We start from the raw sequence: 22,021 nt of genomic DNA, 5'->3' as shown, positions 1-22,021 counted from the left end.
CTACCACAATGCGCGGGTGTCCTCCCTTACCAAGAACTGCATCCTAATGCATCCAAAACAATGCTTTAGCCCAACAACGCCTTGAGTAGTTGAAAGCAAAAAGAAAAAGAAGAATAAGTAGTAGTAGGTGTAGTAGTTAAAAAGGGGGGTTGACCCCCCTAATTCCTCTTAAGAGCATAGGCATCAACGATGTACCTTTTGCCCGTCACAAGGGGCGGCCTGGCAATCATTTCCCCATCATGTAGGATGCGAACCCTGACGAGGCACCACTTGGTAAAGGCGATGATGTGCCACCAGTTGACAGGGGCCCGGGGTAGCCTCCGTTGGACCATCCATTGCTCATGCCTGAAGAGTATGATGTGGTAGAATAGGCTGAGCCATGTCCGTTAGCCATGGAAGAAGTTGTGCCATAGCCCATGCGGCCCAGACCTGCCGGGCCTGGCAAGCCTGGCGGGGGACCATTGACTGTGGTGAAACCACTGGCGGCATTCGCCATCATATTGTTCAGTCCATTCATGGGAGGAGCACCCCCTTGCCCTGGCCCTGAACGGACGCCCAGTGGGTTCTTGGAGAAGCTCAAACGAATACCTCCCTTGACGCTATTGTGCAAAAGTTGACCATAGAGCTCGTGGAGTGCCTTGGTCGCGAATGAGATATCCTCGAATTCAACAAAGCACATCGGGCCGTTCTGCTTGGTTCGAAAGCATAGTCGCTTGTAGCCACGCTGCTTGGAGAACATGGCCTTCAGCTCTTCCTCAGACGTATCAATGGGCAAATTACCCACATAGAGGGTATTGCAGGGCGGGTTCTGATCCGCAGGATTGACAGGCGGGTAGTTCTGGCGTGGCGGGTATGAAGGGCCTGTTGATGGAAAACTTGCATTTCCCATAACGGTTGGGGACATTGTGTTCCCATGAGCCGACAAGGGAGTGATATTGTTGGCATGGGGATGTCCGTACTGTGGAATCGATGGCTGCCCTACAGGATTTGTGTTTAGCGATAGACTCGCTAATCGGTTGACTGGTAGCTGAGGTGCAGTCGCGCGTCGGCCCTGGGAATGTACGTTGTCAGGATTCCGAATCAGATTGTTGAGAAGGTCTTCGGCTTCATCGTCACCAACGTCCTGGTTGATAATATCTCTACTCGACATGCGCGCGCGCTCGGTCAGGTGGTTCCCAATCGGCGACTGCGGTGAGAAGAGGGTTTGAAAATGCTCATCTGCCGCAGGATTGGGCAACTCCGCGGACCCGTAGAGTTTGCCCATTGATGGTGAGATCTTGTCCATGGCTTGCATGGTGAAGCTGCCGTTGAATCGCGCTGATTGCCCAGAAGAGTTCGTAGACGATGCGTTGCTCGAGGCCTTGGAACCAGAGGGCTCGTTGTGGTTCCGTCTAGACGATGGTGGGCTTCCGCTTAGTACATCGACGATCAAATCAGCCGAGCCGACGGCTTTGCCGTGCAACAATTCCTTGGCTTTCTGCGCGCTGGCGGGCGACCTGAACTTGGCGGTCGCCGTGCAAAAGCCAGGATCGGCAGACTGTTCAGGTGGCAGCAGCTGAACCTCGAAGGAATCTTGCGCCATAAAAAGCATGAGCTCGACTTCCTTTTCTGTTATCTCCAGTGGAAGTCGGCGGATTAGAACGGTCGATACCTGTGATGGCGTTCCGACAGGCTGCATGGAAGCATCGCGATCGAAGGGGCTGCTGCCCATAATCGGCGGGCAAGGATACATCGAAAATGACCCGTTCTTGAAGGACGGTGGCGGTGACATGAAGGAGGTGGCCATGGCGGACTTGGCTGGAGACGTGGTTGTGGTCGGGTGCGTAGACGTTGCGGTAATGGCCTGGTTCGCACTGGCGGGCGCGAACGGGCTTGTGCGATTCGAGATCAGAGGCGCAAATGGAGGTCGCGACAAGTTGAGTGAGGAGGCAGCACCTTGCGGCCCTTGATCCTGGGTCATGCTCTCGAGTTCATGCAAGTAAAGCGAGGATTATTGCACCAAGAGGTGATTGGGCTCGCAGCTTTCTGTGCCTGGCGGTTAGTGGGCACTGGCTGCGACGATCGCGCTGATCAATGCGTCGCAGTAGGTAGGTAGTAGGTATGTTGCTAAACAGGCGGATTGGACAGCACGGTCTTATGTAGGTGAGTAATAATAATGTAGGTACACGATGGTCCTGCGTGAACAAAGTGCGTCGTTCGTGCGATGGACTGCTGAGCAGCGCGGCCAATTTCCGGTGATGCGCTGCGCTGCGATGTGACGCGGTGCGATGCCGTACGGTGCGTGGATGCTGCAACACGCGCCACTTCTGTGCTATGCTAGATAGGTATGCTATGATCTGCTAGGTCGTGCTTTCAAAGAGTATGGAGACGTCTGGAGACCTTGAGCCTTTGGTACCATGGAATTGAAGATTGAACGGGCGCGTCCAATGTTGCTTGGGGTTTCTATTCAATCGAGCTCTGGGCGACAGGCGGGAATGCGCGATGTGGTTGCGACGTGCTCGAGTAGCAGTAGCAGTAGTAGCAGTCTGGTCCGGACAGTACGGCGGGTGGAGTTGAGATGCGTAAGATGTTTCCTATGTGGGCGGGAGGGAGATGGAATGGGCGTACTACACTACCATAAACCGGACGCACTGTTGGTTGCAAGCAGACAGAAGGCCGAGAGGAGACGCGCGCGGGCGCGACGATATTGGGAGGGAAAAAATGGAGCAGAATGACGACTGCTTGGGGCTGCTTCGGGGGAGCGAACGGAGACGAGACGCGATAAGACAAGCGACGGAGGAATGCAGCTGTCGTTTTCGAGGACGGAAAATATGATGGAGGAAAAAAAAAAGTTGGGGGTTGGAGAAAAAAAAAGGGCACGAGAGTGGGATGGTATGGGGAATTTTGGGGGGGACGAGGGAAGCGAGAGAAGATAGAGAGTGTGGTGGTTGATGCAGCGGGAAAAGGTGAGACCTTTGAATGGGCTGCAGTAGGTGCCGGGCTGGGCTGGTTGGTATCAATGGATTGGGTGGATGGGATGGGATGGGATGGAGGGATCAATGGATTGATTGATTGATTGCTGCTAACTTGAACTGTTGCTTTGCGAGAGTATTGTATGTAATGTATGTATGTATGCATGTATATGGTACGTAGCCGTACTGTAAGTAATGTAGGTATGGATGTGGTAGCTAGCGCGAGAGATGAGGTGCTGCGAATCAACCGTCGCCCGAAAGAAGGTGGAATGATAGACGGGTAAAGTTTAGATCGGTCTACCAATGGCCAGGATTCACTGGCTTGGTACGATTGGCTAAATCCTTTTTTGGCTGCAATCGGGCCACTGTACAGCTTAGGTATGTATGTAGGTAGGCAGGTAAGAGGTAGATATGATGAGTTGGGACGATGGGAACTGCGTGCGAGGTCTAGCAAAGTTCAAAACGACACGGCTCGATAGCTAACGGTACGGGTACGCATGGATGGATTTTTCGCTCTGTTGGAGTCTGATCCCAGGATCCGGCACGGTTGGTACCTTGATCAAGGTACCGCGACCGCGTGTACCCCTCGTCGTAGCTAAGTCGAGTGTACCTGGGCAGGTAGGTTGATGAATATCCAGTGCCTGCTACCTAATGCGGTACATTTAGTGGTAAAGTAGTAGACTGCTGGTGGTGGTCGTGGTGGTAGTGGTACTGGTAGTAGTAGTTGTCGTTGGCACATCAAGGTAGGTGGGTAGTAGGTATGTAAGGTCGGTAAGCTGAATATCCGTAAGCATGGATGGAGGGGTGGGTGAATGGATGGTTGTTCAAAAGCTGGTTGCTTTACATTATTGACGGACCGGACAGTGAGCAAAGCAGCAGCTTCTGCCACTGCTATTTACTTTGTTGCAGGCCCCGAATCGAGCAGAAGAGAAGCAAAGATAAAAGAAAAAGGATCGTTTCTCTTGTACTGGACCGAGTCGAGACATTAAACTTTCAACGTACCTAGAAGGTAGATTACATGCCTGTTAGTCGATATAGGTTACCTCTTACCTATCCAGCAGCGAACATTTGAATGAAATGGAATGGAGGGGGAAGGAGAGGGCCGGGGGGGGAAGACCGAGTTGAGTTCGATGGGCGGGTGAGCAACGGCGTACTAACAAGGGATGGCAGATGAGTCCAGTCCTGTTGCGTGCGTGCGTGCGCTTCCAACTATTCCGTGCTTTGTTCTTTTTTTTTTTTTTTTTTTTTTTTTTCCCTCCCCTCTCTCTTTCTTGGCGAGCTTCAAAGTTTCTGGCTGGTATCTCTCGTCTTTATCTGATGAAACGGACGATCTGATACGAACAATTTGATTATTGTTGTTGTTGTTCTTGTTGTTGTTGTCGTAGTTGGAAACTTACAATGTGCAGATATTGGGTTTTGCATTCCAGGTACTGTCTCTGAACCTATGACGCCAGCTGGATGAAGTCTATCATAACTGTCCATGTTGCCCTACTTGCCTTGCGTATCCGGATTACAAGTACCCATCTTTGATCAACCCTGCCTAAGGTAGGTGCCATATTGCAGAGCGAGCAAAAAAAGATCTGTTGACAACAGTCGTAAAATGGCTAATGCTTGCTGCTCCTGCCTGCTCATTCGCCAGGTGCGAGCTGACTCCTCCGAGAACAACCTTGCTCACATTAGGTACTTCTCCAGGAAGTCGCCAGGAGCACTGAGAGAAATAGGGAAGAATGAAGAGAGCCATGCTTAGTACTTTGAGCTGTTCAAGCCTACAAAGCACCTTGATAATTGAGCTTTGGGACTCGGTGGGAGGCACGCGCTAGCTATCAAGTCTATTCCGGCGTGACCCTAGAAAGATTCCCAGCAGAACCTACCTAGCTTTGCAGGATGCAGGTGGCAGCAGCAAGCACAATGAAGAAGAGTCCACCACGGCTGCTGCTCATTGCCGGGGATCATGGATGGAGAGACTGAGGGATGTGTGGGTGGTGGGCGGGTGGGTTGGCTGCTTGGGATTGCGTGGAGTGGGTTCTTTGTCCCAAGAGGGAGCGGTTGATGACAGGCACAACTTTCAACAACTTCCGGCACCTCACCCTACCTCCGTAGAAAATGGCTGCCATGGAACGAGGTCGATAAGATGGATGCGCCGGCACACAATCGCTTCGGGCGTTTGGCAACTGGTCCAGTGTGGTAGGGCCTGTTTCAATCCCGATGAACTGTGCGTCACTTTCACTTGCTACTGTATTGTATGGTGTTGTGTTGCCCAGTACCTACCTATCTACTCTGTACTCAGCTACAAGCAGGGACTAGTGTGCTTTCTAGCCAGCAAGTATTGGTTGAAGTGTTTCTATAATACTGGCATTCAGCAGTCAGACAGATGGACGGCCTCTTTCTTGCTCTTTGCCTGCTATTATGCGGTATTGAAAGACGCGCCTTAAGTCCGATAGCTCTGCATGTTTCGGATCGAATACCCATATCCAGTGCAAAATGTACATACGGCCAAAGTCGGAGCACCAGGCGAATGTGGCTTGCATATGTGCGTTCCTAAAACCCTGCATCAGGATACATTCTTCACGCAGTCCGTTTCTGGCGCCCAAAACAACCCCGGGGATTATAAAAGGGCACTGGAATCATGCACCAGAATATGCAATCTACGTACAATGCTCGACACGTTGGTGGAAGAAGGCAGTTAGATATATTCACCCAGACCTCCACCCACCTCTCCTTAACTGCTTTGGGGAGAGCATGCCGACAGCCACACACTAGTGATTGAACACAGTTTTGCAACGACAGGATGTACGTATATCATTACCAACGCGCCGCCACAAGGCGAGTCAAGACGGCTTGGGGAGGTTAATAGGAACATGTCTGGCAAGGCCGTTTACCCAGAAAAGCCCAGACATATAAATCCACCTATGAAGCTATTCGTAAAGGTCAAGTGTACTATTGCGCCAATAGGCAGCATGGTCGCATGGAGTGATTGGTGTAGGGAATTAGTCGTGATTCACCCGTCCAGTCAAAGACATCTGTCTCTCCTCTTGTGAGCGAGAGCGTTTTCTGCTAGACAATACTGTGCTGTGAAGTGTACTCTGTAGATAGTCCCCTTGCGTTGGTGCTCAATGAGAGTCTGCATAGTCTCGAGGCTGGCATATCTGAGTACATGATCTTGGACAGGCCCATTGGTGGCTTGTTGGTCTGTCTTGTGAAGGTTTCCCTCGGCCCATGGTCCCAGGTACACATGACATTACGCGAAGAAGAGTCAGTGCTGCAACCAGCCATGATGGTTTCGGCAAATTTCAAGAATACACAAGCAGAATCGTGGTAAGCGCTTCTAGTTGCCTCGGATGCTTCGTGGCCAAGGACAGCCAGTCCCTCTGTCCTGGCCCAGCATTGTTGACATACCCAAGGAACAGGATACTTGATTACTTTGCCAGGAGCCGACCCCATCTGCCTTATCAAGGGTACATACTTCCGCATCGCGAGAAATAAAGTTGGTGTTGTGTTGGTTTCGAAGTGATATCTTACGGTAACCGATCACCAGGTACGATACGTGTGTCGTAGGGCAATTTGCTGTACTGTGTATGTCCGTAGGTCGATTTCGAATAGGTGTGCCCGAGATACACAGTACTATATGTGAACCGGTGAAGAGTCCTCGACAAGGATGTTATGAAGACGGTGTGGAGTTGTGCATATACTGACCCTTGCAGGGTTCCACAGATGAATGTCAACCTTGGACAGAAGACCTGGATTGGAGGTGTGCGAATTTGGAGAAAGGCTCGCAAGGTTTGGGGCGTCTTGCAGGGCTGCCACATGTGCAGTGTCTATGTACGTACATACAGCTGTGCCTTTCCTCTCTCACCTCTGCGCCATGAACCAGATTCCTGCTCCCTGGTGTTCCCAGGATGGAAGCTTATGATTAGGTACCGACGGACTGAATTGATGCGACACAGCCGCAGAAATGATTCAGAAATGACGGGATAAGAGAAAACTCAAGGATCCTGTCTGAGACATGCTAGGACATGCTTTGCGTGCCAGAGCAGAGGCCACAAAGGCTGAATGGGCAGTCCTGAGAAAACATTGATGGTGGAGTGTGGTGTGCGGATGGTGGGCGCAGTTCCATCCAACGCGCCCATCTCCCGTGCCTACCTTGCTTTTCTTACCAGGTAGATCTGCATCTGCCTGTCTGCAGCTGCCTGTGAATCGTTCCAAGCATCCACCATCTCTCCGGCTGTCGCCCACGATGGTGATCAACTTAGTAGTAAGTAGTGCAATAGCGGTCTTTTGGAACTGCCCAATTACAGCCGACCGTATTTCTTGGTGGTTTGTTGATTATTTCGGCGCGGGCGTTCTGGCATCAGAACTGCCGGGGATGGTGGAGATGAGGATCAAGCAAGTCGAGCCGTCGTCGTCCTGTGCCTGGTAGGCCGCCGCCGCCGCCGCAAAAAAAAAAAAAAAAAAAACATGGTGGGAAAGAAAATAAGGTAAGCATGGACGGGAGCCAAGTTGTAACTTGGGCGAACGAATTGGCGCGATACTGGAGCCAGCAATGCGGGCTAGTAAATCCTGCTCATGTATAACACCATTAACTAGACAAGATTGTGAGTAGTACTCTGTAGAGCCTGGTGGGACAAAGCGGAAGGGGGTAAGGAATACTTTCTTTTCGGCTTCAGAGAATATTTTCTCCCAGTAGCCTGATGCGAGTCGATGATGTCTTTGTCTGCCTACCTACCTACTTACCTAACTACCGCTACCGACCGACAGCTTGAGTCTGGTGAGTGGACTGAAACAGGACGAGGTACTTTCAGCAAAGTACTGGCGGCCATGTCGAGTGACAGATCTAATTGGGCGCCGACCAAGAGTCTAGCGGCAGGTGAGCGACCCAATCTAGGAGCCACCAGCCTTAGATTGGCTTGGCGCGAGGGCCACTCTCGAGTCTAGAACTCCTTAGGTCATTAGTAGACCATCGAATGGCGGGCAGCCGGGCCAGGGTATTCGTGCCCCGTTGGAGAGTGTCAAAAAATGGCTTTGGGGCTGCCCCAACTTCCAACCCTGGGCTTCAAGTACATAGTATGTGAACTGGCAAACTGGAGGATGCCTTCCCTCTGCCCTCCACATCGGCGGGCTGCAATACAGTGGTTCATCACTGCGCTACCGGCTAGTTATCGTGGATCTGTGTGTGTAGTAGCACTAATGTACTTGCAGCTGGTAGCACCATTCTACTGCTATCTTACCAATAGCCAGCATGCGTCAATCAATGTCTTTGGATAACCTAGTGGTACCAGAAGATCCGGCTTTAGGGGCCCCACCAGATCAGAAGCCTACTCCAAGCTTGGTCCCAGGTTGAGGTTGCCCCTCCTTTTGGCGGCCCCTCAATCCGGCAGTCCGGTACCCAAGGTAAATCGATGAGCTTTATTGCGTACCTAGATTGTATGCTAAAATATCATCGGTTTCCCTGTTTTCCTTTTCAATAAGAGCGCTTATTATAGCGATTCTTGATAGTCTCCATTTGACTCACAAAATTGCAGGCTCATGAAAACGAGCGGCTTACAGATCTCGACTGTGCTCTCCAGGCATTGAATGGAATTCGCTAAACTCATGCCCGAACATCTTTCCAACTGCTCACATATTTTAGAGTAATCATGTTTGTAGTTTCGACTTGACTAAATACAGGACTTCATGCGCACCGCTGAAATATAACACCATCACTTCCACTCTCGTCTTTCCAAGACCATGTCAAAAGAATCCGTCGCAAAAGATTTGCGGACTCCAGACTATGTACCGTGGCTAGTTCGTATACAGATAAGTTTCCAGTATTGATCCAGCACTCACAACTCGGTCCGACATATATGGTTCGGGGCCCTAATGTACCCTTCAGCTTGCACAGTCTTCAAAGGAGTGATAGCAACAATCTGTACCTGTCATTCAAACAAGTCCTTTCAGGTGGGACTCGCTGACTGAAATGAGAGAGACTGCGTGCTATAGTTTGCCATTACCAAAAAAGAGCCAGCCGGGTTTTGCAGAGTTTACAGAGCAGCATTACGTTAACAGTCTCTTCTTACAGTTGACCGCCTTATTGGAATACAAGGTTGCAGAATCAAGATACGCTTTACATCCCTACACAACTGTCAACGGGTCTTCTCAGATATCAGAATACATGTGTGGAGACTAGTAGCTTTATACTATGTATTCCAAGTTCGTTGCAGCACAATTCCGGTCATCGGAGACTGATCCGATTCGTGAGGTCAGCCGCCAGGCGTAGGCCACCAAGTTTGAGGCCGATCAGTATCAGCAGTCGGTACCTTTTATCTATGCTGCATTTGAACTTGTTTCAGATTCTCAGAACCACACAATGACGAAAGAAAGACCGACCCCATTCTGCTTACACCAGGGCTCTTGTATGTTATGGCTATCAAACGCGCTCATCTCAGCACTCAAACCTTGATGAGACAAACGAAATTTTGAGCGGCCATATTCTAATCTACCCAGATACTGACCAGAGTCGGCCTGCTTGCGACACAAACTTTAAAAAAAAAAAGAAGAGAAAAAAAAAAGGCAGATTGTTATTGCTACCTAGTAGAGGAGAACATTTCGACTACACCCGATATCAAGGAATTCCTAACCATGACCTTGCTATATCCGCTGAAAAGTGAAAACAGTTTTGGCTGTGAGAGTCATTCAATTCGTGGCCCGAAGAATGCGTAGGGCTGGAAAGTGCCATCACATACCCGCCAGCTGCGTAGCTCATGGCGGTGAAACGTTTTAGAGTTCCAACGACACCAGCAAGGGTAATCCCACTCAGTCAGCGGTCGACCCCCACGACAACAGTATTCAGAAAAGGAGACAAAAGCAAAGAAAGTTGGGTATGTACGGAGCAATGCTCACTGATATCGGCTAGAGGGTACCGTGCAGCCAGTGCTAGTCCTGCGGTACTGCCGCCTTACGGACATTCATCTTTCCATTTTTGGCCGAATCACATCTTTTGATCTCCGGACATCCAGGTCTCGTCGTGCATCAGGAACTTGCTTCTCACATTCGTCAACGTCTCTGTACTACTTCTGCAGCTGCCTCCTTGGGTCGTTGCTGCCTGGCGGGCGCCGTCTCACTCGCGACCAAGCTGCAAGCTCGACAGTCCCTACTTAGGTACTTGTATATACTTGAATTGTTTATTTATTTTAGGGAGCTATGGTTGCTTCCGCAGAAAGCCACCTGACTGTTGATTTCTACCTTCATTTTCTTTCAAACAGATCCATGTCATCCTGGTCGCATGGCCGCTGCATGATTAGGTGAACTTGAACTCCAACGCGTCTCCCAGCAGCAAAGTCCGTATCAAGCTTTTGTCAATGGCCCAGCAAGACAACCCACACGTTGAAGAGGGCGAAACAAGGCTGATATGTTATCCGGCGACTCAACTCCCATGCTTCATGTTTCCTTTGACTGATTCCACAAAACAACTGGGCTCTTGAAAACCGGAGGTGCCTGCAGCAGGAACCTTGGAGCGTGATCACGTACCCCACGCCAGCAAGATATTTTCTTAATTGACCATACTATATCTGAGAACAATGAACTGTCTTCTTCGGCCACATTACGTTCTTTTTTTTTTTTTTTCGAACCTCTTTATGCAACTAGGTCAGTCGGCACTCGAAGAAGAAAATCTTCGCTCGTTGATGAGTGTTTTTGATGCACCCCACGTGAAGAAGCAATACAAAATGAGGAATCAAATTCTGCGGCAGATGAGACAACCAACGAACGGCTCGGAACGCAAGTCGCCTCTCCGGATATTTCGCAAAACGATTTCTTTGTCTTCAAAGCAAATGATCTGACTGCAGATGATGTTGTGGCTGGAAAGTCTCGATTGGGGACCTCGATAAGTTCATGCACAAGAAACGTAAAACCAAAGAGCATCGCCGATCCAATTCCCATTCATCCCGGAGGGTATTCTGTGGGCCAATTGGGCGCACTCATGAGCAACCAGCCATCAAATCAAACAGCAAGAGCAAGATCCTCTGGCTATGCTTTGGGGGCTCTGGGTCCATAGGTATCGTACCCTTGTGATCTTGCCGCCGCTAATAGACACAAGCTTTCCTCAGTCCCTACCGTTGAGCGCTGTAATGTCTTATTTCCCAATTGCTGTGGCGTCAGGAATCAACATTGCATGCTTCCCGCTTTGAGGAGAATAACAACAGCTGTTGTGTTGCTGCCCGGCAAAGTACCCGGAAGGGTGTTTCACTACAGGTTGAATCGTGGCGGTCGATGAGCCTCAAGGGGGGAAAATGGAATCAAATTCAAGAAACAAGTAGCTCTGCCGAGCAGCAAAACACAACCGAAACATTTCAGAGAGCGTGTCGCAGCGCGAATGAACTATTCAGCAATCAAAGTGTTCCACATAAGAAAAACGGTTTTCCGTTTCATCCAGTTTATACTTTGAAAATTACTCAGGTCTGATGGACTCCTACTTTTTGCAATTTGTCAACGGTTCAATGCCAGACAAATCCACTAACAAGGCTGTGGTGGTGGATCCAGTATAGGGCATTTTCGATCCACAATATGGTCGCGTCCCGCCGTTAATCTTAGCACCGGACCCCAGGGCAAGGTTACAAGTATGTGCATACCTACTAGGTAGGTGGGTAGGTAATATATGTACCAGGGGCACAGCAAGTAGGTAGGTTAGCTGGTTACCTAGGTAGGCACTGACAACAATGCTGTGTGGTCTTGACAATCTTGCCGCTATGCCTGCGAGATCAGGTCATCAGTCTTCTTCCTCGGTTTCCTGCACTTTACCAAGCTCGAACCAAGACGTCAATCATCTCCTCAGAAAGGTACCTCGGCAGGACGGACTCGGGCTCACCAACTACGCCGCACTGGTAGTCCATAGTCTTGATCCTCCCCCAACTTTTCCTACCCCAGATTTTTTTGGGCCGCGATGTTCAGCCACCGATTACCCCTGGCTCCGGTTCCACTCATAGTTGTCAACCTCGGTCGGTACCGTTTCCCCGCATATCAAGATCCCTTTCCGAGACCATCGGGGTCCAACAAGTGGTGGTTTTTAAAAGGGCTTCCGTTTTTTTGATTTGTTTTTTAGACAGCAGATTGTAATTGCATCACGGTAGATACTCGAATGTGTCAATCAGTACATTTTGAGAACAGTCATTTGTTGAACCCATTTTCATCTTGCATTCAATAGTAGAAACTTTCTTCAATCAGCAACCTAATAATCATCATCATTGGTAGTTGTGTGTCATCATGTCAACCGCCCTCCCCTTTTCCGAACCACCGTGGCTGTTGGGCCTACCAAGTCCGATCTACAAGGACACGCACAGAAAATGGCAGGCTGCCATTCGGCCCTTCATTGAGAAGCATCTTCTGACCAAGGCGCGAGAATGGGAAAGGGCCGAGACAGTGCCGGAGCACGTCTTTACAGACTTTGCCTCTGTAAACATGCTGATCCCAGCTCTGCCGGCACCCCTGCCCGTGGCTTGGCTGAAGCGTCTGGGGATTCACGAGCTTCTGGGCGGGCTCAAGGTGGAAGACTTTGACTACCTCCACAGCCTCATCTTTGCCGATGAGATGGCCCGGAGTGGTCTGGCGGGGCCGCCCGGCAGCCTTACCACGGGCTTCGCCTTTGGTATACCACCCATTATCAAGTTTGGTAGCCAGCAGCTCCAGGAGCGCTTCCTGCCCGAGCTGCTCAGGGGTGAGAAGAGGAGCTGCATTGCCATCACCGAGCCCGATGCCGGGTCTGATGTCGCCAACATTACGACTACTGCAGTGAAAAGTAAATGCGGCAAGTTTTATATCTTGAATGGTACTAAGAAATGGTTTGTATGACCCTTCTTATACTCGTCTAATCTCCTAGCTGACTTGAACACCCCCAAAGGATTACCAATGGTGTCTGGACAGATTATTCTAGCATGGCCGTCCGTACTGGCCCTGAAGGTTCCGGGGCGGCGGGACTCTCCATGATGGTGGTCCCGCTCAAGAACACACCGGGCGTCAACATGAGACGACTCAAGGTCTCTGGGCAGGTTTCGGCCGGCACGACCTACATTGAGCTCGACGATGTCAAGGTGCCGGTGGAGAATCTGATTGGAAAAGAAGGCATGGGCATGCGTTACGTCATGACCAACTTCAACCACGAGCGGCTCAGCATCGCCGTGGGCACGACGCGGACGGCGCGCGTGGCGCTCAGCGCGGCCTTTGAGTACATTTTGCGCCGCGAAGCCTTTGGCAAACCCCTCGCCGACCAGCCCGTGGTGCGCAACCGGCTCGCCAAGGCCGGGGCCCTGCTCGAGAGCCAGTCGGCCTGGGTCGAGCAGTTTGCCTACCAGATGACGCAACTACCCAAGGATGATGCCGACCGCGAGCTCGGTGGGCTCACAGCCATGCTCAAGGCCCAGGCTGGCATTGTACTCAAGGAGTGTGCCGATACCGCGGTGCTGCTCTTTGGTGGTAATGGCTACACGCGCAGCGGCCAGGGTGAGATTGCCGAAATGATTTGGCGCGAAGTTCCCGGAGCTAGAATTCCTGGCGGTTCCGAGGATGTCATGCTCGACTTGGCAGTGCGCCAGCTGATCAAGTTATACAAGGCCAAGACGCAGGCATTGGAAGGTGGATCGAAGCTGTAGAGTATAGTGTTGATACTTGGCATATTGGCAGAGATACCTGTGTATACGATTGGCATACATTCACACAATTCCATATCACGGTCCATAATTGCCAGTGTCAAGATGTACTGTTGGGAAGTTTTTCGATTGTCGTTGTGCAAGTCAACATATAGCATAGGTACGAGATGAATACGATACCATTACGAGAACAATTTCTACATGTACTCTGGACAACCACTAGTAGTGATTATTGGGCATTTAATAGCTGCATGTAGAAAATCATTCAAGGAAAACCCCATATTGGGATAATTTTCGTGGCCTTTCAAGTAACGATAGCCCATGGCCTGAGAGATAGTCGCTCGTACCATAGACAGGATGATTAGCTACGCTTGAACCAGGCCATTTCGAACAAAAATTAAGGAACAATCCTCAGATACGAGGGAAAAGAACACATGTATCTGAAAAAATTGAACAGTGAGAAAAAAGCCAGGTGCTCGAAATGCAAAGGCGATTCGAACCCATGACCTAGGTCAGTCCAAGGACAACAAGGGGGTATTGGCCAAATCCCAATGAGGGTCTCGACCCGCCTGAAGTTTCGGGACTTTATCTCGTCCTATGACTAGCCTCTGGCAGTAGATTTGGGAAAATGCAGGGGCGAACTGCCAATAACTCAAGACAGGCACGCACCTTCGCAATACTGATTGATATGCACAAACTGCGCCTGCCACATCATGCTCAAGCTTCTCAAAAGTAGCACGATGCGTACAGGTACCTATTGTATATTTGTAGCACAGGTAGGCGTTGAAAGCACCAAACCTCTGGTAATGTAGAAGCTCAGGTTGACGTGCTCGTATACCTTGACCCAACTTCGTCAACACAATATTTTGATCTGGTTTTCCGTACAACCAAGTTCAAATCACCCCCAGAAGCAAATATGAGGGACAGAAACATTCGCTTCTATCTGGCTGTTTTCTTGTTACTGGCATTCTTCATTCACATCTTGAACAAACGCTATGGCGTGTTGGAGGAAACAGGCCTGACACTGACATCCAACGTTAACACGCTCGCCAGCTTTCGCCACCAAGGGCCAACATGCCGAATTTCCTCCCTGGACCTATACGAGGCGCGCAACCAGCGATGTCGGACCCGGAACTCGATGCTCGAGGCCATGTCCACGGGCGGCCGGGTCGGCAGGGATGCCCCGTACACGGCCAAGGGCTGTGACATGATCTGGTACTCGACAAAGGAGGTATGTCAGATTTTGGGCCGCTTCTCACAGGTCATGTTGGTCGGCGACTCCATGTTGCGCCATATCATTGGGGCTCTGAACATCTTCATTCGTGAAGACCTAGGATATGGAGCTGTCACGGACTGGAACTTTAGCAATGAAGAAAGGTAAGCTACAAACTGCATCATCCCGCGGGCCACAAAGGAAGGGCCGAACCACACCGTGCTGCTGATGACTGATTAGGCAGAACTGTTTTTGCTTGAACCAGTTCAATGTCAAGACGTGCTCGGTTCAAGGTATATACAAGACATCAGATGTCCTGACGCACGATCCGGAAAGCCTAGCATGCCCGAAGCTCATTCCCGGCTGGAAAATGGATCTGTCCAGTAAGACGCCCCTATTGCTTGCATATGATCACTTGCTAGATGGGTTAACCGCAATACTAACCTGGTCTGCCGTCAAAAGTCGAGCAAATCAATCGCTTTCCCATCCCGCCCGACGAGCTCGCACGCCTCCGAGCCAGCGTTCATGCAGGTCAGCCGGCCGCGGTGAGGCCGCGGCCTAGAGCGTTCATACTCGGTCAAGGCTTGTGGAACGACCTCGAGGTGGAGGATTCGATCCATTGGCTCGATGCCATCCTGGCCGTCATCAACCGCAACGCTGAGTACCAGATTCCGACCCTGCTCGTCACACCCAACGCCGCGGGCAAAGACAAGCCTGACAGGTGGATCGCGACGCAGGGCAACGAGGCACTGGCCCGATTTGAGGAGGCCATGGCCGATGCAGCAAATAAGCAGGGGATCGATCATCTGGGAACCTGGAACATGGTAAGCACGCGCTTTTGGGTGATCACGCCGATTGCTGTAAGACGGGTACATGGGGATGCTTAAGATTTCGTGGCGTTCCTGATTGTGAATGTCACTTTCTGACAAGTTGTTCAATAGTCCATCCAAGCCACATTATACGATGGAGTACATCTCGACATGAGAGGAAATCTTTTGAAAGCAATGATGGTGGTCAATTGGCTTGCATTTCTGGACGGTTGAAAGCCACACTCAATCGCTAGCATTCCGACTTCGGGGTCTCTGGCGGGTGAATGGCTGACATGGTATTCAGTGACAGGGTACATTGGTAGTCACCGGACGGCCTTGTATACGATTTGGGCGCGATGGGGAATTTTCGGTGGCAGATGACTGATATCAGTGCCGGTGGTAGCACAAATTAGAGTACCCCGGTAGGCCTCGGTTGGAGACGGAACATTTGTAGTGGGAGAAGGAGCTGACCAATATTTCTCAGTTATGACAGTGAAGTCGACTAATTGCGCTCGGTCAGTACTCAAAATGGAAGGGAGAAAATGAGGATAGATTATTCGAAACTACTATAGTCTAATTGAGCGTCCCCCAAGCCGAGATCTGTCAAGTCTCCAGCGCCCCAATCCGAGGTCATAGTTGCCCAAAGGTCATGGAATTCCAAAGGCTTCCCCTGTGTCATTGCTGGTGTCGCCTCTAATACTGCATCTGTCAAGACACCCGATGAGCTAGACTGAGATATAGAGTACGAGGCACCGCCAATTGGAGCGCCATGGCCATCCCAAAGTGATATGTAGTCATCGAGACTACCGTCAAACATGGGACATTCATGCGCCTTCATCCGTATCTCTTCCTTTGCCACGGCGGCCGCCACTTTCTTCTCGTACTTGGCCTTGAGAGACGTCAGCACCACCCTGAACGCGGTACAAACATCTGTCCGCTTCCGACCGGAAGGTTCCAGCGTCCCCTCGGCCGGGTCGCGGCAGAGCTTCTCAAGGTAGGCGCCAAAGTCGAGGATGAGCCGGGCCTGAGCGGCGTCGTAATCGGGACAGGCCTCGACTGGGAACGAGAGGCGGTAGGCCACAATGACGGCCACAATGAGTCGAGTGCGGTCCACGCTGGAAAATTGTGCCATGGCGTCGGCGGGGAGGGCCGTGGCAAAGTCGAAAAAGGCGCGCGTGGCTTGAACCGCGGCAAGGAGCCGTTTGGCATCGAGCAGCGGCCCAACGTTGTCGTTGGCTTTGGGCCGCCGCATGTCCATTAACGGTGCAGCTACCAGGTGCATGTTGCAGAAGAGGCTAGAAATCATGATGGACGCTATCAGGAGTCTGTGTGAGTAGTGATGTCTTGACTGGTCATGATACATGTAGACACTTACGCATCATGGCTATTGTTGTTGGAATACGGCTCTGCCATTCTCGCAACTGAGATTCGAGACCCCTATAAATCAGAGTACGATGTGGATCGTTCTGCGACCCCTGTTTCCTGTAACTCCTTTGCAATGTTGTCATCTCGTCAGATATATGATGATACCGAACTAGCCATACTAGAACGTGATCTTGCTCAATATTGCTCTGGTGCTCAAGAAGGTCGCAACACTTGGCAAGCCAAGCAGTATAAGGAAAGCCAGAGTTTCTTGAAAAGGAGTTTGACAAACTGCGCGCATTGATCAGTAACGATGTTGGAACATGTCCACTAAGTACGAGTCTTATACTGACGCGGTGACTAGGTAGTAGCAACTGATGAAAGCTCGCACACTAGCCAAATCTTCTAGATTGAGCCCGCCCTCTAGTCGATCGGCGAAGGTCTCTTCTTGATCCAATTCCAGATCACTTGAGATTTCAGTGGCCATCTTTAAATATTGGAATGCCTGTCGATGCTTGGGTCTCAAGTGAAAAGGATACCTGGACATAACATGTGAGTACCCGTTCTGGGGACATTGGCAGAGTACTGACCAGGCACAATAGACCAAGATACCCTGCAGGAGATCGAGTGTCCGTTCACCTCCTGTCACAAATTTGAGCCCGAGAACTTTGCGAAACTCTTCATCGTAGAGACTATGGCCCTGGAGGCTCGTGGAGCAACTTGTCGCGGCAAGGATGGCCAAGAGAACAAAAGGCGAGTCTCGGGCCATGGTTCGGACATCGGAGCCCTCGTCCAGTATCACACAAGGACACGATGGCAACATGGCTCTGAACATCTGAAGCAGCTTCTCCGCCGAGTCGAGATTGAACTGTGGCTTGATGCCCAGGTTCACCATGGGTCTTGTCCCCGAGCTCACGGTGGACGCCGGTGTGGGCAGACTCGCAAAGTCAAAGACAGGCCCATTCGAGGGCGACAGCATTGCTGGGTCGTCGTCTTCTTCTTCTTCTTCGCTAGAAGGGATGAGGTCGTCAATGAAGCGTTCGTGCCGCTGTCGAAGTTCATCTATACTGTCTGCTGGATCCTCATCAGCGGGCATGGTGAAGTCGATGCTGAAGGTCTTGCTAGGTCCGGGGGGTGGCGGCAGTTCGGCTTCACTACGCATGTGGTTAAAGACAAAAGACTATAGAGATATCCGGAGGGGCCCACCAACCCCTTGGCCGCCTTGGCCCTTCTTGTTCTTGGACCAGTCCGAAAGATACATTCTCTCTTGAAATCAGAGCATCTAGGTTTCAGTCAGGATTACCTTTGCAGGTATTTATGAGTCGAGAATGAGGATATAATCGTGCGACTTGCCTCTTGCAGATGTCCGGCTGTGGGCCGATCTGGCAGCGCGTCTTGGCCGCCCGACAGGCCTCGCATGCCCTGGACTGGGGTTTCGGCCGGGAGGGCGGGGCGTGAGAAGTCTCCATACTGGAGACTACCCAGAGGATGGAGGAGGGTTAGGAAAGGGCTAGATTGTATATCAAGTTACAATGTGCCACTAGTCCTACAACTGAAGGGGCATCGAGAGATGAGTCCTTTGACCAATGAGACAATCGAAGAGGCGCACTGGAAGATAAACAGGAATTAGAAATTAACACCAGAGGATCGCTCGAATATGAAATCATCAAGCCTCGCTCGAAACTCAGCCAGCCAGCAATTAGCAGGGAGTGAGGTTGACCCGGTAAGCCATTTGATGGAAAGGTGGCTCGGATCATCGTGCCATCTCTCTCGTCCGTCGGTCCCGCCCCCAGCTGGCTCCCAAACTCCGGGCAGCATCGGCGGTACAGTTGTGGAAAAGTGGGGGCTGACCTAAGACATATGGACGGCTTTCGTTCCGGTCATGCTCGGAGCTCTTTTTCGTCTAAGCATTCTGGGAAGCGCTGGCTGCTCACGATGATCACATGTAGTGATTTGGAGATTCTTTCTCTGCTCTTGGCCTATCAGTATTGCTTTCTGGTTGAAACTTTTTCTGCTTCTGACGCGCTGGTCGCTCGTTGCTTGATGCTTGGCTGTTTCCCTGGGATGTCGTTTCTCAAACTTTGGCTGAGACCTTAAGGTTACCGTGAAGAGAGAACAAGCAACTTCTTGCAGTAGCTTGGTCTATCTTTCTGGAAGCATTTTGGATACTGGCCATGGTGTTTGTCGCCCATGGATCATTCTTTTTCTTGGTTGTGTGTTGTCCAAGTTGGGAGTTTAAGCAATGCACCTGGTGATTATAGCAAAAGTATTAATGTATAACAGTGTGTATTTAAAGACCTGTTTGTCTTTGCAAAATAGTGTGACTGAGTCACCGTCCATCTTGACCTCTTTTGAGCAGAGTGCCGCTTAGCATTCGTTTGTTCGCCTTGTCAGAGAATCGATATTGTCATTTTCTGTTTTGATTGATTGGATCATCAGGTCACGGTTTTGCGGCGCGGGGGCGGGGCACGGTTCTCCAGGCAACATTGAAGCTTCAAAATACCTGACAGTATAGCGCTTTTACGCGTCAACGGCGAGTTGACGCGCTTGGTCTTAGTGCTAATAGTAGAGCACTTACAGGGCCTTGCAGCTCTTGGCACAGCAACCACTTTATACTAACTAGTGCTGGTCTTTGTACAGTAGGTGCCCAGAAAGAAGATCACAGCGGCAAATCAACACTGGGCAAATTTGGACCTTTGACACAAACCTCCAGTCCTGCTCACGGAATCCCCAGAGACGCATTCACGACATATCAATTGGCAAACTCGACGCAAGAATCCACGAGGTAGTGTCCGGTACCCGACACCAGTCCCAGCGAGTAGACTGCCAGTCAACAAGTACAGATTCACGACACTGTTCTTTGCGCACTCTTTGATTCGAATCTCTCCTCTTCTTGTGAGCGTCCCTTGTCGACTTTACAGCTCTCGGGGAAGACGCATAGGCGACGTTATTTACACACAAGACTGAGTCCTGCCCACAACTGCTTGAATAGACTACTCTGACGATTCCCTGTCTATCTTTCTAGGTCTAGGTATCGCTGCCATAGGTTCATTGACCCCTTGGCGTGAATATCACAATGAAGCACGAGACGCATTATTCCTTGGCGCCGAGGTTATCCTCCTTTTCCATCTCTTCACGGCGCTATAACTTTTGCAGCACGACCAGGTTCCTAGATGTGCCCGACCACCCGGAAGAATGCCGACACTTTCTCGTCCCTGTGAGCTCAACAATAACCGGCGGCTCATTAGGAAACATTACTGCACAACTTTAGCAAATGTGTACACCATTGTGAAAACGGCGAACAAGCATGAGTTTCGGCCACGGCATCCTAGGTGCCAAGCATCCAAGCCAGACGGGATGGGTTTCTCTCCAAGACAAGGTAGATAAATACATGGCCACTGGTTTTGTCCTCGGTCTAAGCTCTCAAGAATGTAGTTTGATCTCGCCAGATGATATATTTTGGTTGTGGCACTCTCTTCCCTGGGCCTAACAACTATAGTGTACTCGCGGCCGCCAGAAGCTTTCGCAAACACACATGCAATGGCCCACAACAAACTACGTCGTCGTCATGCTATGACTCACGATATCAACCTGGTGAACGATATAATGATACTCTGTGCCTTGTCAAGAGTTTCAACGGTTGCCATAATGAGGAGCTCCTTGAATATAGTATAATTGTCGTACCAAGGTCGCCATCACTATATGTACTCTATATAATGATACACTCACAACACATTTGTGTTTCATATCTAAGCCGAACAAGCTATAATTGGTGCAGAGGACTTAAGATTTATCGCTGTCTACTATAACTGTCCTGGCTTTTTCTTTTTGTTGTGATCTTACTTCGAATTGGCCTCGCCAGTTTCATTAAAGCCGAGCTTCTCCTACGGGTGAGATAACTAGGCCTTGAGGTTGTTGAAATTCAACAATTACTTTTATTGCAGCACGGGCATACTGATACTAAAATTTTGGATTCTTCATGCTCCCGTCTGTCCGGAGGAGGGACGTAGTAGTGGTGTGGTAGCACTGTGTCCACGATAGTCGTCAACTAAACCTCGAGTGTTTATGCGTAATTATCAGCGAACCTATCACGCGCGATCCGTGTCTGTCGGCAACTATTTCTTGCGGAGTGACAAGTTTCAAGTCATGTGATGGACAGTTTTCTCCTGAATAATTGAAGGGGGGATGGAAACGATTGCCATTCTGTTTTGACAGAGTGTCTCCAATTCCTGTGATTTCATCAAAAAGAAGGGTGTCACTAGGTAATAGTTTGGAGATGCAAACTGCTCTGGCTTCATACCGTAATGTAGCTGGGGAAGACAAGCATGTGACAGTCATTTGACAAGAGGCTCTACTACTGGGGATGAGTGACAACCGACCGAGTCCCTGATTTTGTTTGGGTCTGTCAGTGGGAAGGGAGCCCTAGAAGTTTTCCAGCAGATGTGTACTACTTATGTCAGGCTCGTCACGTTACTTGCAAGTGGACTAATAACAGATGCAAGACGGCCCAGGAGTTTTCTACCGGCAGGAACAAGCGGAGTGCCTTGAAAATTTTACGGAAGGCACGGAAAAAGAATCAAGTACCTTCTACCAACTGAGAGGTGCAGCTTTTCTCTACATTCTCTCTCAACCACAAGAGCATCCATCTCACCATTCATATAACCATCACTTCTCTCGGCAGACACCAAAAGCCAGTGATTGAATTGATCCAGTACAATAACAAGAACGACAACACTATTGATTCCGTTTGGAACCTTTCCTACTCTGGTATCAACACAGTGTGGTGCAGGTAAATACTACAAGGTTTCTGCCTAGGTACGTGGGTCCAATTGAACTCTTTCGTTTCTTAATACTCAATTTTCTTTTCTCCCCCAATTTGACAACAACTACTTGATCCGCGCACCCTTCTCTCTTGAACTGGGAATCAACAAACCCGTTACTTGCCTCCCAATCTAATTTTCTGCTCCTCGTCATCATCTCTCCGACTTTCCTTCCTTCCCCCACTTGTCAAATAAATCGCCGGACCAGTCCCGGACAGAATCAAAAGGACTGCAATTCTCCGTAACTTCCTCT

General features: G+C 50.2%; 4 protein-coding genes across 4 annotated transcripts; 2 read left to right on the top strand and 2 right to left on the bottom strand.

The window, feature by feature from the left end:
* Positions 1-226: 226 nt before the first annotated feature.
* Positions 227-1,960, bottom strand: PFICI_03038 (uncharacterized protein; the record flags this gene model as incomplete). The annotated part of the gene is made up of 1 exon (XM_007831619.1): positions 227-1,960. One exon carries the CDS (start codon positions 1,958-1,960, stop codon positions 227-229), a length of 1,734 nt encoding a protein of 577 aa, XP_007829810.1.
* A 10,225-nt stretch (positions 1,961-12,185) lies between these two features.
* On the top strand, positions 12,186-13,567 carry PFICI_03037 (uncharacterized protein; the record flags this gene model as incomplete). The annotated part of the gene is made up of 2 exons (XM_007831618.1): positions 12,186-12,760; positions 12,820-13,567. 2 exons carry the CDS (start codon positions 12,186-12,188, stop codon positions 13,565-13,567), a joined length of 1,323 nt encoding a protein of 440 aa, XP_007829809.1.
* A 913-nt stretch (positions 13,568-14,480) lies between these two features.
* PFICI_03036 (uncharacterized protein) lies at positions 14,481-15,820 on the top strand (the record flags this gene model as incomplete). The annotated part of the gene is made up of 4 exons (XM_007831617.1): positions 14,481-14,941; positions 15,018-15,160; positions 15,240-15,601; positions 15,719-15,820. 4 exons carry the CDS (start codon positions 14,481-14,483, stop codon positions 15,818-15,820), a joined length of 1,068 nt encoding a protein of 355 aa, XP_007829808.1.
* A 319-nt stretch (positions 15,821-16,139) lies between these two features.
* On the bottom strand, positions 16,140-18,110 carry PFICI_03035 (uncharacterized protein; the record flags this gene model as incomplete). Its single annotated transcript, XM_007831616.1, has 4 exons — positions 16,140-16,900; positions 16,962-17,239; positions 17,302-17,487; positions 17,539-18,110. The coding sequence occupies 4 exons, from the start codon at positions 18,108-18,110 to the stop codon at positions 16,140-16,142; spliced, it is 1,797 nt and encodes a 598-aa protein (XP_007829807.1).
* Positions 18,111-22,021: the final 3,911 nt, after the last annotated feature.

The sequence above is a fragment of the Pestalotiopsis fici genome (genome assembly GCF_000516985.1).
Source record: "Pestalotiopsis fici W106-1 unplaced genomic scaffold PFICI_Scf_2, whole genome shotgun sequence".
NCBI lineage: Eukaryota > Fungi > Ascomycota > Sordariomycetes > Amphisphaeriales > Sporocadaceae > Pestalotiopsis > Pestalotiopsis fici.
The sequence above is the reverse complement of the archived record's forward strand: the minus strand, read 5'-3'. Positions and strand labels throughout refer to the sequence as shown.